Here is a 15,180-nt window from a genome sequence, read left to right as displayed (position 1 = left end):
TTTTTTTTTTTTTTTACCACCAGGCCCTCCGTGATAGGGGCCTATCCTAGACGTCTCATCTCACCCGGCGGAAGCTGACTCCCCACTACGGGATCGCCCCAAACCGATGGGCCCCACTGCCGGGGGGGGCAGGGGGCAGACAGTGGCTGTGCCCCGGGGAGCACTGTTCGCGTCCCCGTGCGTCCTCCTCGGTGCTCACGTCCTGGGCGGGCAATGGCACCTGTCTCTGGTGCGTTAGGAACTAGAACCCGTGAGAACAGGGAAGGCGTTTGTCCCACAGTTGGAGTTCTTGGGGCCTGGGCAAATGCTGTCACTTGAAGGTTCTAGGTTGAAATTGCTTAGCCTGGATTTTTAAAAAACTAAGTAAATAAAAAGGCCATCCAGTTCTCAGCAGGGGAGCGAACTGCCGTTCTGAGAAGTGTGTGGTGGCCCCAGGAAGGCCCACCTGCGCCCTAGCCGGCTGTCCTGCTGCTGGCCACAAGCCTTCCGAGCTGGCCCGGGGGTGTCAGCCACATTCCCACCAGAGCAGAGGCATCTACAAAACATGATTAGGGAAGTCATAATGGAATGTTCTTAGAAAAGAAAAAGTAGTTCCTGTGAGGACAGACGTTAAAAAAATTTTAAAAACCCAAAACCCACCCCAGCCTTGCCCAAGAGTTGTGCAATTCATAATAGCAGTGGCCTGTTTGAATAATCAAAGGCAAGCGACTTCCCCTTGCTACTTCTGTCAGGGACATCTGCATAAAATATCCCCGGATTCCAGACCGAGAACATCACTTCGTTCCCCTCCGAGTGACTAGGGGGCTTTCCCTTGGGAGCTGTTCCCGCGGCATTGACTTCAGGGCTGAGACGTTTTCTCAGTAGATGCTGCCAGCAGCCGCAGTCCTGCCGTAGGAGCATGAAAGCACACCTTGCACAAGCTCCGAGCCCCGCTCGACAGCCTGAGTCAGCGCTGGCTTTGGCGCCTCTGCCCTGACGCTCCTCGTTCACAGGGACGTCTGTGCCCACTTACATCTCCCGAGGTCTTCTGAGTTCCTTTTTGAAAGTGTCAGAGGGCCTCTTGATGTTGCTACCCGTTTCCCACGTCTGGGTTTTACACTTTGCATCAAAATGTCCGAGGCTCTGAAGGGGACAGTCCTGTAAACCATCTGACCACTCGTTTCTCTTTGAATTCAGGACTTAAAAAAAAATTATACTGCTATTGGAGGAGGATGCGTTTCCACAGCAGCCGCCACACGGTTTCGTGTTTGTGTTTTATTAGCCTCCTTGCAACGCCAGCCCACTGACTGCCGAGCCCGGAGCCTGTATCACCGGGTCAGGGGAGGGAGCCAGGTGCCGGGTCGATCGTCCTTCCTGCTCCCTGATGATAACGCTTTTGTCAGCGAGGCCAGGGGAGTTAGCAGTTCTCCGGATGGATTAGGCTCTCTGGCCAGCCCGAGCCCATCACGGGGACCCGCGCACCAACCGGTGAGCCTCCGAGAGCGGAGGAGGCCACGTCAGCCGCCTCTGGCTGGCCTTGGGCCGCGGCCCTGCCCAGTCTGGCAGGACCAAGCGTTCACAGATGGGAACCTCTGGTGCTTGAGGTACATACTCCGCAGCCGCCATGGATGCAGAGCTCGGCTTGACTTCAGTGTTCTGGGAATCCTTCGGGGCCGTTGCGCATTCACTCATATGGCACACATTTGTGGAGCCCATTCTGGGTGCCAGGCGCCCCGTGACGGCCGTGGTACAGTCGGGGGTGAGACCGTGCGTGTCCCGGCTCTCAGAGCTTGTAGTCTGTCGGTGGAGATGGATCCTAAACCAGTTAACAGATGAATAACAAACTGGGACACACGTGAGGCGGGTGTGGAGCGTCGCGAAGAAGCCACTCGGGGTAGTCAGGGAAGGCTTCTCTGGGGAGGTGGCGTTTCAGCTAAGACCCAACAGATGAGAAGGGAACCAGCTGTGCACAGAGCGTTCAGACGGAAGGGCTGGCACGGGCCTAGCAGGCTGCAGGAGCTGGGGGAGGCCAGCGTGGTCAGGGCGTCGCCGCCGGGGGTGGGGACGGAAGGGCTGCTGGGCCCGGGTCGGACGCTTGTCGCCAGGGGCGAGGCCGGGTTAGGTGAGCTCCACAGCCCCTGCCCACGCCGAGTCAGTGCTGCTCTGGGGCTGTAGCCTGCTTGTGGGCCCTGAGCAGCAGTTGCTGCGTCGCCAGCCCGCCCTCCGTGCGCTCGGCCATCTGCACGTCTCACTGGCAGGTCCCGGGGGAGTTCTCTGCAGCCAGGCGGAAGCCACCTGGTGGGCCAGAACCCAGGGCAATGGGCCTGTGGGGCTGGGGAACAGCGAGACGCGGAGCGCGCGTCCTTCGGGGCCCAGAAGGTCTGTGACCTGAGCGTTAGTCAGATGCGGCAGGGGACCGAGGGAGGGAAGGCACTCGTTCTGCTGGACAACGTGCTGTCTGCCAGCCTGTGACCTTGACCCCGGCAGCCACGGCGCGTTTTTCTTCGGCTTTTATGGTTGAGTGCGTTTGGGACAGTTGGCTTGTTGAGAGCAGGGAAGGGAAAGCGGCAGGTGTAAAGTACCTGCCAGGTGCCTGGCCCTGTGCCTGTGTCACCTTCCTCCTCCAGGCCTCCCGAGTGGCATCCTCGTCCTCCCTGCCCCGTGACCGATGAGGAAGCCGAGGCCACAGTGTCATCGGTGACCTGGGCAAGCCCTCCCAGTTCTGCAGTCACCCCGCCACGGAGGCAGGACGTAACCCCCATCTCTGAGCCCCCCGCTGCTCTGCACGAACACAGGCACGGGAATGGGCCCGACAGCGACGTGAGTCGGTTGCTCTGGGGGACCTGGGACCTTTCAGGACAGGAAGAGTCGGTCCGTGTGGATTAACTGCCCCTCAGGAACGCAGAGCGGAAGTGAGACCGAGGACCCGGTTCTTAGCCTTTCACTTCCTGGGTCAGTCTTCTTTCTCGATGCCCCGGGCCGAACCCCTCAGTGGAGTGGGAAGGGACAGCCACGTCCCCGCCAGGCTCTCGGCAGGGGACCCGCCTCAGTGCTGCGGTGCCTCCTGTGGCCTGCGCGCCTGGCGCACCCCTCGGCGACAGCGTCCCCCCCGCCCCCTTCCTTTCAGGTCTCATGATACAGGTCGGAGGCTCGCGGAGAAAGTCTCGCGGCCTCCCGGTCACGATGCCGCGGCCGTGGGCCCTGAGAGATCGTGAGCTCCTGGGAGAGTCTCCCGTCGAATCGTGGGCTCAGCCCCGGGGCCCCCTCGGAGGTCAATGTGCGTCCCTCATGGCCCGGACTGCACGCGAAGGCGCGTCACCTTCTCTGGCCGAGTAGATGTCCGTGGGCTGGGAGCCCAGAGCCCCTGACGCTCTGACGCCGCCCCTCCTGGGGTCTCGCCTCGTGTGCCGTGGACCCCGCCCTTTCCCGTGGACCCCGCCCTTTCCCATGGACCCGAGCAGCCAGATCGCCGCCGTGCACTTGAGCAGGGTCCCCAGGGAAGGCCCCACCCCAGGCCGCTGCACCCCTGGCAGATGTCGGTGCGTCTCCTTCACACCCTGCTGCTCATCCTTGGTTTTCCACGGAGGCTGTTTTTCTCTTCCTGTCTTTGGCTGGAAGAGACAGACAGAGGCCAGTGACTGCCACAGAAGATGCTGGCCTTTGGCATCGGGAGCAGGTTGCAGAGCCGAGCCCAGAAGAAACCAGGGTCTCCGGCACATCTGGCCCCTGGGTCGGCCTCCCAGGGCCCTCTGGGGCGACACCTGGCCTGCCGCCCTGAAGTCCGATTGCACTGTCCTGTGTCCTGGGGACGTTACCACCGACCGTTTACCTAGCGTATGAGGGCTTTGTCAGAGAACACCTTTTCAAAAGTTGTTTCTTAGGAAGCAGCGTGTGTTGGTTGAAATGTCGTTGATGAGAAGCTGTTAGCTCTGTGACCCCCAGTGGGGGTCCAGCCCGCTCACCAGGTCGGCACCCTTCCCCGCCGGCACCGGTGCCGTGGGCCCAGGGAGACACAGGGTGGGCCGTCGCACTTCCGTCTCAGGAGAAAAGCCGCCCTTAACGGAACTGGGTGGATCTTGCTGCCCATGAAACATGGAGCTGGTTCCCGTTAGCAGCATCAGGATGGTCCAGTGCATCGGCCTTCCCTCCCCCGGTGGCCTGCGCGTCCCCAGCCCCCCAGGCCCCCTCTCAGCACTGGGCGTCAGCAGTGAGCTCCCCGTCCGCCCCGCCCGGCTGAGGGGTTGAAGCAGGTGTCGGTGTCCTCGTCCTCCGGAGGTGACCCCGCAGGGAGCACCTTCTCTCCGGAAGGCGAAGAGACACGGGGGCCTCCCCAGCCCATACGTGGTTGGCTTCATCTCTTCCTTCCTTTCTGCCTTGAAGGTTGTGTGATTTCTGAACTCGTTAAAGCTGGAAACATCCTCACAGCGGTTGCTGGACTGAGAGCTCCGCGTATTTGTGGGTTAAAAGCCATCGCACCTCGCAGAAAATTTCCTCCTTGGAGCGAGTGAGAATTTGTGCCAAGGGAGTGTTCGATTCCTCACGTCCCTTTTATTAACCGTTAGACTCGTGTCATACATCACACTTTTCCTGAAGTCAAGAGAATTGGTTAGAAATATTGAAAAAACAGTTCGCGTTGAAAGGTTTGGGGCCGTCCAGGAGAAATGCCTGACCAAAAGCCAGCGTTCTGCCTTTAGGTATATCAAACTCTGAGGAGGGAACGCGAAATGGTCGATCTCTGTGTCTGAAGGAATCTGAGTGGCTTCTATAACTGGCGAAATGTCAGCTGGATTTTTTTTTAAGCTTCATTATGATGGTGAATTGCCTTCCGGTGTATTTTTTGCTCCGCATTCAGAGGCCATCCTGGCCAAGCAGTATCAGCTGGCATTGTTCTCCGTTGGCCGTGTTCGGACACCTGACTTTGGCCATCACATAGCACCTGGCACGCGTTCATCTGCCCATCTTACTGTCCATCGCCTTTCCTTTGCAAGGGGAATTGGCCGACGGGTACCGACAGCTCCCTCCATCTGAAGAGCTTCCCGCAGTAATCAGAGTGTTTTCCACGCAGACTGTTGCACACCTGCAGCCTCGGTGGGCCGCCAGCCTCCAGGTGATGCACACAAGGCGGGTGGTGGGAGTTGCTGTTCCGACAAGGAGCGCAGGGCACGGGTAATGCCCAAGGTCGTGTGGCTGGTTAGTGAGGCGCTGAGGCCGAAGCCTAGATTCCCACCCGTCCAGTTCTCCAGGTCCCGATGCCTCACTGTTCGGCCCCCTCGTTCGAGATTCACGACCTTAGGGTTTTGATTATTGCCACCAGATTCTAAGAAAAGGACTCGAGGCCTGCAGTGGTCATTGCATGACGCTGGTTTTGGTAACAGCGTAAACCCCCAGCCCGGGCAGCGCTTCACCAGGCAGAAAGGGCCTGTTCGGGAGCCGTGGTAACAACGCACCCGGCAGGTGTCACGGGCAGTTGGACGGTTCACACGGGGACCCACCACACCTCTCCGTACCTGCGGAGCGGGCGTTATAAAAAGCCAAAGGTGCTTGAGTTTGACAAACTCGCGCTCAGGTGAGAGGTGTGGAACGAAGCAGAGTGTCCGGGAGCCTGGACTGTGGCCTCAGACAGGTGAGGCTGGAGCCCTGGCCCGCCCCGCCTGGTGGGATGACTCGGCGAGTTAGGTCGCCTCTGAGAGCCTCAGCGCCCTCCTCTGTGAAGTGAGGCTCGTGCTAGCAGCTCCCTCATGGGTGGTTATAGGGACGAAACGATGTGATGCGTATAAAGCACATAGGCACTGCCTGGCAAATAGGATGCACTCAGTTACCACGCACCGTAGTGTAATTGACCGAGAGAGGGTCTCCGGGATGTGGCAAACTGTCAGGTGATCACGGGCGCAGGAAGACAGCCCCGGAGGTAGACCCCGCACCTCGGTAGATACTGCCGTCCTTCTGTCACCCGCACAGCATCTGTTCTCTGGTGTCCGAGACTCCCGGGGCCAAGGCCGAGGTCTTCGTGTGCCCGAGGCAGAGCGAAAAGTGGAAAATGTCAAAGACCCCGGCGGAGACTTCCCGTCAGCTGGAAGCTCAGGGGCTGACGCACTGTTCAGTGTCCACATTTTTCAAATTCCTGGATTCGCCTGAGAACGTACTTCGTTCTGCAGCAGAGAAGGGAGCGTCCAGACTGACCGTCACGGGCGGCAGGGTCGTGTCGTCCGGGGCAGTCAAGCGGAACAGCTGGTTCTCTGGATTCTCTCCGGGCCCAGCGTGTGGGCTTCTGGAAGGTGGACCAACCGCGGGTGGACAGCTTTCCGCTGTGGGGGGGTCACAGTCTCGAAGCTGTCTCGGCGGCACGGTGGCCTGCCCCGCCCGGACCACCCACACTCCCGCCAGGCTGCGTCCTGGGTCACGTCCCCCTCTGCTTCCCGTCACGGCCCCTCCTTAGCCAAGACTCCCTCGGAGGGCTCCCCCGGTCACAGTGGCCTCTGGCCCCGCAGGTGTGGGCTGGCCGGCTCCGCGTCCAGGCACAAAGCCTGTCTTCCTCCCACGTCTCTGAACTCTGGGAGGATGGCCTTTCCATAAGGCGCATGTCTGCTTGTGTCCCCTGCTGCGTGGTCAGTGCGCGGGGGAGGCCTGGTCTCCCATTCTCCTCCCTGTGACTGTGACCTCTCACCCCGAAGAAAGGGGCGCCCACCCCCCTCCTGCCCACTGCATGCCCATTGTCTGTAGAGTCGCCACCACTGTCTGCGAGGTCCTGACTTTGGGGCGCCTTTTGTTTAGAAGCGAGCAGGCTTCTCACAAACCATGCTCTGAGTCTTTGCAAGGATTTGGGTGGCCATAGTGGGTGGCTGCCAGGCTCATTAACCAATCTCTGATCATTTTCAAGACGGATCTGAAAGGATAGTTTCGTTATTATTTCGATCTGAGGCCGCTCGGTTCCTTAGTCCCTGTCCAGCTCAAGCAGCCACGGGAGAACAAACCGTGTCCACTTGACAGTCATCCGAGGACGAGAAAGTACACGGAGGCTGTCGATTCCACCAGGACCCAGCGTGGTCCCAGGGACTGGGTTTGGGCCGTCGGGGGACGAGGACTCCGTGTGGCCTTGGCGGGCCCCTGTATCTCTCCTATGCGTGGTATCTTTGGCAGAGCTGGTGTCTGGGGAGAAAGGAGGGTGTTTGCAAACTGAATGGCTGCTCCCAGCCTCGGCCTTCTGTGACCCATCTTCCCGCCCTTCTCGTTCTGTGTTTGAGCTTGGCCGTGCCTCATGTCCCTGCCCCCGCCGCCCCCGCCAGAGCTGCCCAGGAGATGGCCTCTGCCAGCGGCGACGTCCTCACCTGCTCCGACCCTCGACTTCCTTCCTGAAAGCCACGCCAAGTGCAGACCTGTCGCCCGTGAGCTTGGGTCTGCCCCAAAAGCACCTGCCCCTGGGCGGGTCTTCCGTGTGTTCCCCGAGAAGCCAGAATTGTAGGAAGAGCCCTGGGCAGGGGGTCGGATGCTGGTCGTGGCTCCGCCACGAGTCGCCCGGCCTCGCCTGACCCCAGCCCGCGCCTCCACGTGTGCTGGATTCGTGAGCGGCGGTCCGTCTCGGCAATCTCCTGAGACGTCTTTTCATGGTGATATAATTTACCAACAGCAACGTGCCTCGACTTTCAGTGTCACGGCCCCGTCCCATCTGACGGGTGATGATACCTATTGTATTCGTTTTTTTCAGCTGCTTTAACAAGTGACCACAAACTTCGTGGCCTAACACAATCACATGTTTTACCTTACGAGTTTGACATGAGTCTTCACTGGGCTGAAAACGAAGGTGTGGGCGGGGCTGCCTTCCTGCGGAGGTCCCCGGAGAACTGCGTCCTGGCCTCCTCCGACCCCGCAGCCCTTGGCTCTGGGTCCCTCCTCCGCCTTCGACTCCGGCAGTGGTGGGTGGAGTCCCTCTCACTGTCACCCCCCCTCCTCTGCCTCCCTCTCCCACTCCTAAGGACCCTCGAGGTCACATCGGCCCCTCCGGTTAATCCAGGACCCTCTCCCTCCGGTTAATCCAGGACCCTCTCCCCGCTGAAGGGCAGCGGGTGAGCGATGTCAACCCCACGGCAACTTTAATTCCCCTTTGCCAGGTGAGGTGACACACTCCCAGGTCCCGGGGATCAGCATGGGGAGAGGGGGCGTCATTCTGTATGCCACACCTGTGTCACCACCACCCTAATCAAGGCGTTTCCTTCCCTCCAGAAAGTTCTCTGGTTCCCCCTTTCAGTCACTTCCCACTCCCCCTCAGCCAGGCGATTGCTCTTCTGATTTCTGACTTCATCAACTAATGTCACCTGCTCTGGACCAGATGTATTTTGAAGGGTCACCTCATACCTGCCAGGTGGGGTGGAGTGAAAAACTTGGCGTGAAAAGTGAAACAGTCTCTCTGTGACTATGGCTCTTGGTTTAGGGGAGGGGGCGGTAGGTTCAGGGAGGCCAGTCGGCTGCCTGCGGGCTGGGGGTGGCGTCCCCCCCACGCCCCTGTCCATCCCTGTCCCTCTCCCCCTCCCACACCCTCCCAGCTCATGGTGACAGAAAGAGGTCCAGTGGACAGGTCTGCGAACTGTGTGCACAGCCTGGTCTCACCCAGTCCGGGCCTCACCAGGCAGCAGAGGGGGCAGTGACTGTCCCCAGGAGCCCCTGTGGGCCCCTGAGCCCCGTTTCTCCCCGCGGCACATCCTGCCTCTGCGGGAGGCCCCCGAGTTCCCCACACTGCCATCACTTTTCACATCCCCTCCCGTACGGGGCACCCCCACTTCCTTCTGGGAACCAGGCTCCTTCCTTCCCCAGCGTCACCGGGAAGGTCCCCAGTTGGGGCCCGAGCGCTCTGTGGCACCGCCACCTGGCCCCTCTGCCCGGCGTGCCGGCCACGTCCGTCATGGGGTGGGCACCTCGGGGTGAGGCTCGACACTCGATGCGCACTGTCGGTTAGGTCCCCGATCCCTCAGAAGGGAGTGACAGTGACCGCCATTCCCGCAGGGCTACGTGAGGGGACGCCCTGGGGGTGTGTCCCGGGCCACTGTGTCAGCCAGTGTGTCACTGTGATTGTGCCCCTGGAGCGTCACAGCCATCACGAAGTACTGGGGTCCTGCCCGTCTTGCAGAGGAGGAAGTTTGGGTTTCAGAGACGTTGTCTCTGAAGGGGACACTCGCTGGTGTTTGGTGGAGCCGAAACCAGGTCTTTGTGACCCTGGAGACAGAGTCCTCGCCACTTTGCGATCCGCCCCCAGGTGCTCATGGGGTCACCTTTGCTGTGGAGTTTTCGTGTGATGCTGACGTGACGGACACACCCAGTGCGAGCTCCTCGTGGGCTCAGAGAGGCCGAGGAACTTGCCCGGGGCCCGGGATGAGAGCCCAGTGGACAGACCGGGAAGCCGGCCCCACCGTCCCCTCCATCAAGGAACGTCTGCTTGCAACGGGAAGAGGCGTCACGGAGTGAGACTCTCTGTCATCTCAGCTTGACGGCCAGAAACCCGGGCGCCGAGCCCACGACTGCCCCGCCATCGCTCCTCCCAGCCGCCCACCACATCTCCTTCTGGCCTCTGTGCTCACGCATGTCGCTGTCCCCTACTGTCCACTTTTTTATTTTATTGACCACATTCTGTTTATAAACCTGCTTCAGGTCCTTGAGGGACTGGGGACTGGTGTAAATAATGCAAATTAACATGCGGGCTGTTGCGGAAACCGGCGCAGAAGCACGTGGTCCTCGGCGCCCGGCCTCGCTCGGGTTGCCTTGGGGGTCTCCGTACCCCGCCTGTGCCGTCCGCTGGGCTCGGCCGCCACACGTCACGGTGCGGAGCAGGCTGCCGCCGTGCGCTGGCGGAGGTGGCGGGTGGCAGACCTCGGTTATTTACTTACCCTCTGAAGGGCATTGGTTTTCCTGAGTGACCGGATGGACGCTTTCTAAGCGGCCCCCGTGCAAGGAGCAGACGCAGGCACAGCAACGGCGTTCACTGCCCCCCGCGACCGCTTCTGGCACAGTTTGCTCTCGACCCCGGGAGGTGAAGCCTCGTCCTGGGGGAGAATTTAGTCGCCACAGTTAGGTGGCTGTCGGTTGAGTTCTTTGACCCCACACATCTCCTTTTGTCTGTCCGTGGACGCGTCGGCTCTCAGAAGCGAATGATTAAAAGTTAGTTCCTCATATTTGAGCAGTTTTTCAGAATTCACCTACCCTGGGGTTATTTCTGTCGCGTCCACTGAATATAAAAGCAGGCACGGATGGGGGTGTCAGTTAAGAGCAGCCTACCGTGCTGGGTCGTGGTCATTCCTTCATCAAGATATCATGCAGCCCCCTCTATGTGCTGGGCCGCCTCTGGGCGCTCAGGAGGCCGTGAGCCGGGCAGGCGGGCATCTGCCGTGAGCCGTCCGGATAGGCACCTGCCCGCACAGAGCTTACCCTGCGTGCGAGAGGCAGGAGGCGGGCGTGTCGTTTCAGAGGCCAGTGGCTGAAGAGAATAAAACGGCCCGTGAGAAAAGGCAGCTGGCTTGGCTACCACGTCAGGATGCTCAGGGAGCTGACGTTAGTGCCGAGACCGAAGGACGAGGGGGCCCTAGCCACGGGGAGCACCGGGGAAGCAAGGAAGAACGGGACGGTGGCGCCAAGTGTCCGCCACCGCCCCGTTTACCAGCGGTCTCCTGGGACAGGTTCTTAGGGATAAAAGGCTATTTTAGTAAGCAGTCAGCGGGGTAGTTATTGAATTACTGTGTCTGTTCCCCACCAGCTTTCAGTTTCATGGGGACGGGGTTCAGGTTTCATTTTGCTCGCTGTTGTATCTCCAGTGATGGCGTAGTGCCCGACTCATGACAGGTGCACAGCAAATGGTGGATGGTCGGATAGGTGGCTGGGTCGGTGGGCGGATGGATGGATGGATGGATGGATGGATGGATGGATGGATGGATAAATAAAATACTGAGAAGCCTGGAAGGCAATGGAGGACATTACAGTCTCGAGCTTGTTTCAAAGAGTCGCAGGCTTGGAGGACCCACTGACACAGAATGATAAGGACGAACAGTAGACAGGTGACTCTTGGGAGCGGTCGGAGGGGAAAGGACAGAGCCGAGAAGCCCAGGTAGGAAGGGCGGATCCGGTGTCGTGTGTTGTAAATGACCAGAGCTAAAGAAGAACAGCAGGGCGGGAAGAGAGGGTCAGTCAAGAAGTGCTCTGTGGTCAAATGGGACGGACACCTGTCCAAGTAGCACATGGGCTAGAGGCAGGAGGGTCAGAGTGACTGGAGATGGCAGAGAAACGTGTTGGCCCCCGGGGCGGGGGGCTCCTGGATCGGGCATTCGGTATGTGTGGGGGTGAGAGACGGGGGAGTGAGGGGGCTTCCAGACGCTGCTAAGGTTTTAGATTTTCTGCGATCGTGAGCCGAGGGCCACCTCATGTAGAGATGAGCCGTCTTTCCACGTGGGGGAGGATAGGAAACTGGCAGAAAGATCCAACTGGGAGAAGCAAGGATATTGTTTGGAGCTTTGTTTTATTCCTCTGGAGATGACCGTATTGTATTTTTATGTAAATAATTCGCAACAGTGTGGTGTTTGCGAAGGGGCGAAAAGCGAACACTCATAAATGAAGTTGAGACACCATATTGTGTTTCCACATCAACAGTTATACTGTTGCTTGCAGCGGGTCCAAAAACAAGTGTGTATCCAAGAGGCAAAGTACCTGTTAATTCTGAGCTTCTTTATCTAAACACCCTTACCTGCCCTTCAAAGCCTGATTTGAAAAATCACATTTTCCACGAAGATTTTGGGATCACTCCAGCCTAGCGGCCTCCTTACCAGCTCTGAGCTTCTACGATATAATCGTGTAGCTTCTGGGGCACTTTTTACTTACCCAGTTTGGTCTTACTTACGGACGTGTCATCCTAACCTGGTACGGAGCCCCGTAGGGGCGTGGTCGCACGTCTTACGCATCCGTATGTCTTCACAGGGCTGTTCCAAAGGAGGGACTCATAGACGTCCTTAAACAAATGACTAGCCCTGCTGTGATCACCAAAAATGCATTTCATTTTCTTCGTCGGTGGGGTTAGCTTTGTCGTTTGGGTAGAGGGGCTGTTCTCATCTGCCCGGCACCCCTTAGCGTGCTTCCTAAGCCTGCATGACTGCTCCAGCCAAAATATCCCGTGGCGTTTGCTTTCAAGGCTTTGTAAAAAAAAAAAACAACTTCAGGCTGTAGAATCCAGAGACAGACAGTGCATGGAATAGTGTTTGTCTTCGGTCCAAACTCGGGCCATCGTGGAGCCTGGCGGCTGGCCGTGGCCTCCGCGAGGTTTCGGTGTCCGGAGCGGGATTCCGTCGCAGGTCCGCCTCGGTGCTGACAATGTGCGGCTTCTCTCCGGCAGCACTCGTTTTTCTGCCGACTGACGGAAGACAAGAAGTCGGAGAAGTTCTTCAAGGTCTTCTACGACCGGATGAAGGCGGCCCAGCAGGAAATCAAGGCGACGGTGACGGTGAACACCAGCGACCTGGGGAACAAGAAGAAGGACGACGAGGCCGACAGGGACGCCCCGTCGCGGAGGAAAGGTCAGGGCCGCGTGCCGCTTTCCCCCGGCGTCCCCGCTCCTTCCTACTCAAAACCGAGTTCCTTTTGGAAGGAAAAAGCCAATCTGGTTACGATGCAATTATTTCTTCCTACAGAACCTGAGTTGAATTCCCGAGGCTTTGGAGGTTCTGCTTGTTTAGTAAATTAATATACATTCCTCTTGGTCAAACTCCAGGTTTTATTGGCAGGAAATCCACGAACAAGGCTTTTCTGTAATTTTCCATTTACCGTTCGAGAACGTTGAGGACGATTCACACTTTGGAACTGGATGTCCGCTTTTCGTCAGCTCATTATCCCTCATTCTCTAACGTGTGTGATAGTTCGTGAAGTTTTTCATCCATCATCTCAGGGGAAGGGAAGTGATATTTGGGAGGGGTGGGCGGACCCACCAGGGCCAAGTCAGATGGCCGTGAGCAGTTAGTGAACCACGCCGAGCCTCGTTCTAAGGGGAGAACGAGGTGGCTTCTCAGCCACGGCACATCTGACATCTGGAGAGTGGTTGCTGTCGGGGCCGAACGGTGCATTGTGAGACGTTCAGCAGCACGTGTGGCCTCTACACAGAGACGCCAGTTGTCCACCCCCAGATATTGTCTCCAGAAACGTCTGCAGATGTGAGGGGTTGTCCCTGGGTGGGGACGAGGGCAGACTCACGCCCGGCTGATAACCGCTGGTCTAGAAGGGGGTAAAAAAGGAATGGCGGCCATTTTCCAAGCACTTGCTGGCCACCAGGCCCTGTTCAGAGCCCTTTGCGTGCATTGCTCCGTTTGGAATGCGAGTGAACCCTGCAGAATAGATAAGATGGTGACCCCTGATTTACAGGTGGGGAGACCGAGGCAAAGAGATACTTGTTAACTTGTCCTTGCTAAAGACCTGAGCTCGAAGGCGGGTCAGCCAGGATGCGGACCCAGGCAGCCCGGCTGCAACGCCCGGTTACCTGACAGGGCTCTCTGGGGACTTGGATGAGGTAGCACACGGCAAAGGCTTCATCACAGTGCCTCGGCACGTGGCGGAGGGCACAGGCAGTTGTCCCTCCAACAACGGCGATTACCATTGTGATTAGCATTACGTGGATCCCCTCAGGAACCTGTCTGGGTGGGATTCACCTGTGTGTTCCCGCTTCACGGATGAGGAAGCTGAGGCCCCGAGCCTAGACATGTGGGGTGACAGAGCCTGCCCTGAGGTTTTTCCTCTAAAACACAGCGAGCTTGGGTGAAGCAGCACAGCCACGAGCGAGCTGGCAGGCCCCGCCTCGGTCTTGGCCCTGCCCGAGGACTGAGAGAAGGCGCTGGCTTCTTGGAGTGCTTTGCCAACCGTGGGGATCCCTAGGGAATATAAGCACTTATGTTTCTGGACGTCGCCTTTGGCCGGTGACTGACCAGCACTCGTGAGGTTCCCGTGGGCTTGACAATCTCCTGTTTGCCTTCTAGCCAAAGAGCCCTCGACGCAGATAACTGAAGAGGTCCGTGACCAGCTCCTGGAGGCCTCCGCTGCCACCAGGAAGGCCTTCACCACCTTCAGGAGGGAGGCCGACCCCGACGACCACTACCAGCCCGGGGAGGGCACCCAGGCCGCGGCGGACAAGACCAAGGACGACCTGGAGATGAGCGCGGTCGTCACCATCATGCAGCCCATCCTCCGCTTCCTGCAGCTCCTGTGCGAGAACCACAACCGGGACCTGCAGGTGAGGGCGGGGCGGCCGGGGTCACCGGGGTCACCGCTGCCACGCGCGCCCCGACCCTTTGCTCCTTCACGCCAGCCAGTCTCCTTGAGTCGAGGACCCAGGATGGTTCTCGGCTTCTGGGTGATGACGTGGTTCTCTGCCTGTCCTCCCCACCGTCTGCACAGGGACAGGGACCACCTCCCTTGCTCACCAGGGTGGGCACCTGCTCCGTGTATGTTTAAGTGTGTACGTGTGCCCGTGCGCATGCAGCCGGTAGCCTGCCGGTGTTCGGCATATAGGTGCACAGGTAACACTTGGGTGGATGATGGATGGATGGACAGATGGATGATATACTACACTTACAGGTAACACTTGGGTGGATGATGGATGGATGGACAGACGGATGGACAGATGGATGATATACTAGACTTACAAAATCTGCTACTTAGAAAGTTCTAATTAAGTTTTTGTTGGGTGAAGGAATGACATGGCCTTCTAGAATTTTACACGAATAGATGCTCAGAAATATTTGTCGAACCGATTATTCCAGAAATCCTGTGTTCACTTCTTTGTCGTTAGAATAACAGTGGCCAGGGGGCACTCGGAATGCCCTGGGTGGTCAGCGTCGCCTATATTGTTACACTCGTACCTGTAGCTGAGGAACTGAGGTTCAGGGGACACAGGTAGGGGGCACAGGACTGGGACTTGAACCCAGGTGGTCTGATGGCAGAGCACATGCCATCAACCATTTTGTCCCTTGCAGAGTGTCCCCACCCCCACCCAGCAAAGGCTATTTAGGAAGGGCCATGGTGGGTTCCACAGCCGTCTCGTTCCGCTGATGGGGCTCAGAGCCATGGAGGAGAAGCATGCGAGAGCCCCAGGCCTGCCCAGGGCCTGGCTGTGCCGCTGACTCTGGGGAAAAGCAGCACCATCTACTGAAAAGGGACGAAGGTGAACAGGAGCAGGTGTCCGGACAACTCCTC

General features: G+C 58.6%; 1 protein-coding gene across 1 annotated transcript in view; it reads left to right on the top strand.

The window, feature by feature from the left end:
- The window catches only part of ITPR1 (inositol 1,4,5-trisphosphate receptor type 1), a 332,592-nt gene that overhangs the window by 253,699 nt on the left and 63,713 nt on the right, over positions 1 to 15,180 (top strand). Inside the window, exons 44-49 of the mRNA XM_015587167.2 lie at positions 2,260 to 2,447; positions 2,607 to 2,799; positions 5,355 to 5,545; positions 5,938 to 6,118; positions 12,338 to 12,518; positions 13,965 to 14,218. Coding sequence (XP_015442653.1) covers positions 2,260 to 2,447; positions 2,607 to 2,799; positions 5,355 to 5,545; positions 5,938 to 6,118; positions 12,338 to 12,518; positions 13,965 to 14,218 — 1,188 coding nt within the window. The remainder of the gene's footprint in view (positions 1 to 2,259; positions 2,448 to 2,606; positions 2,800 to 5,354; positions 5,546 to 5,937; positions 6,119 to 12,337; positions 12,519 to 13,964; positions 14,219 to 15,180) is intronic.

This window comes from Pteropus alecto, unplaced genomic scaffold (assembly GCF_000325575.1).
Source record: "Pteropus alecto unplaced genomic scaffold, ASM32557v1 scaffold53, whole genome shotgun sequence".
NCBI classification, from domain to species: Eukaryota; Metazoa; Chordata; class Mammalia; order Chiroptera; family Pteropodidae; genus Pteropus; species Pteropus alecto.
This window is presented reverse-complemented; position numbering and strand designations above follow the sequence as displayed.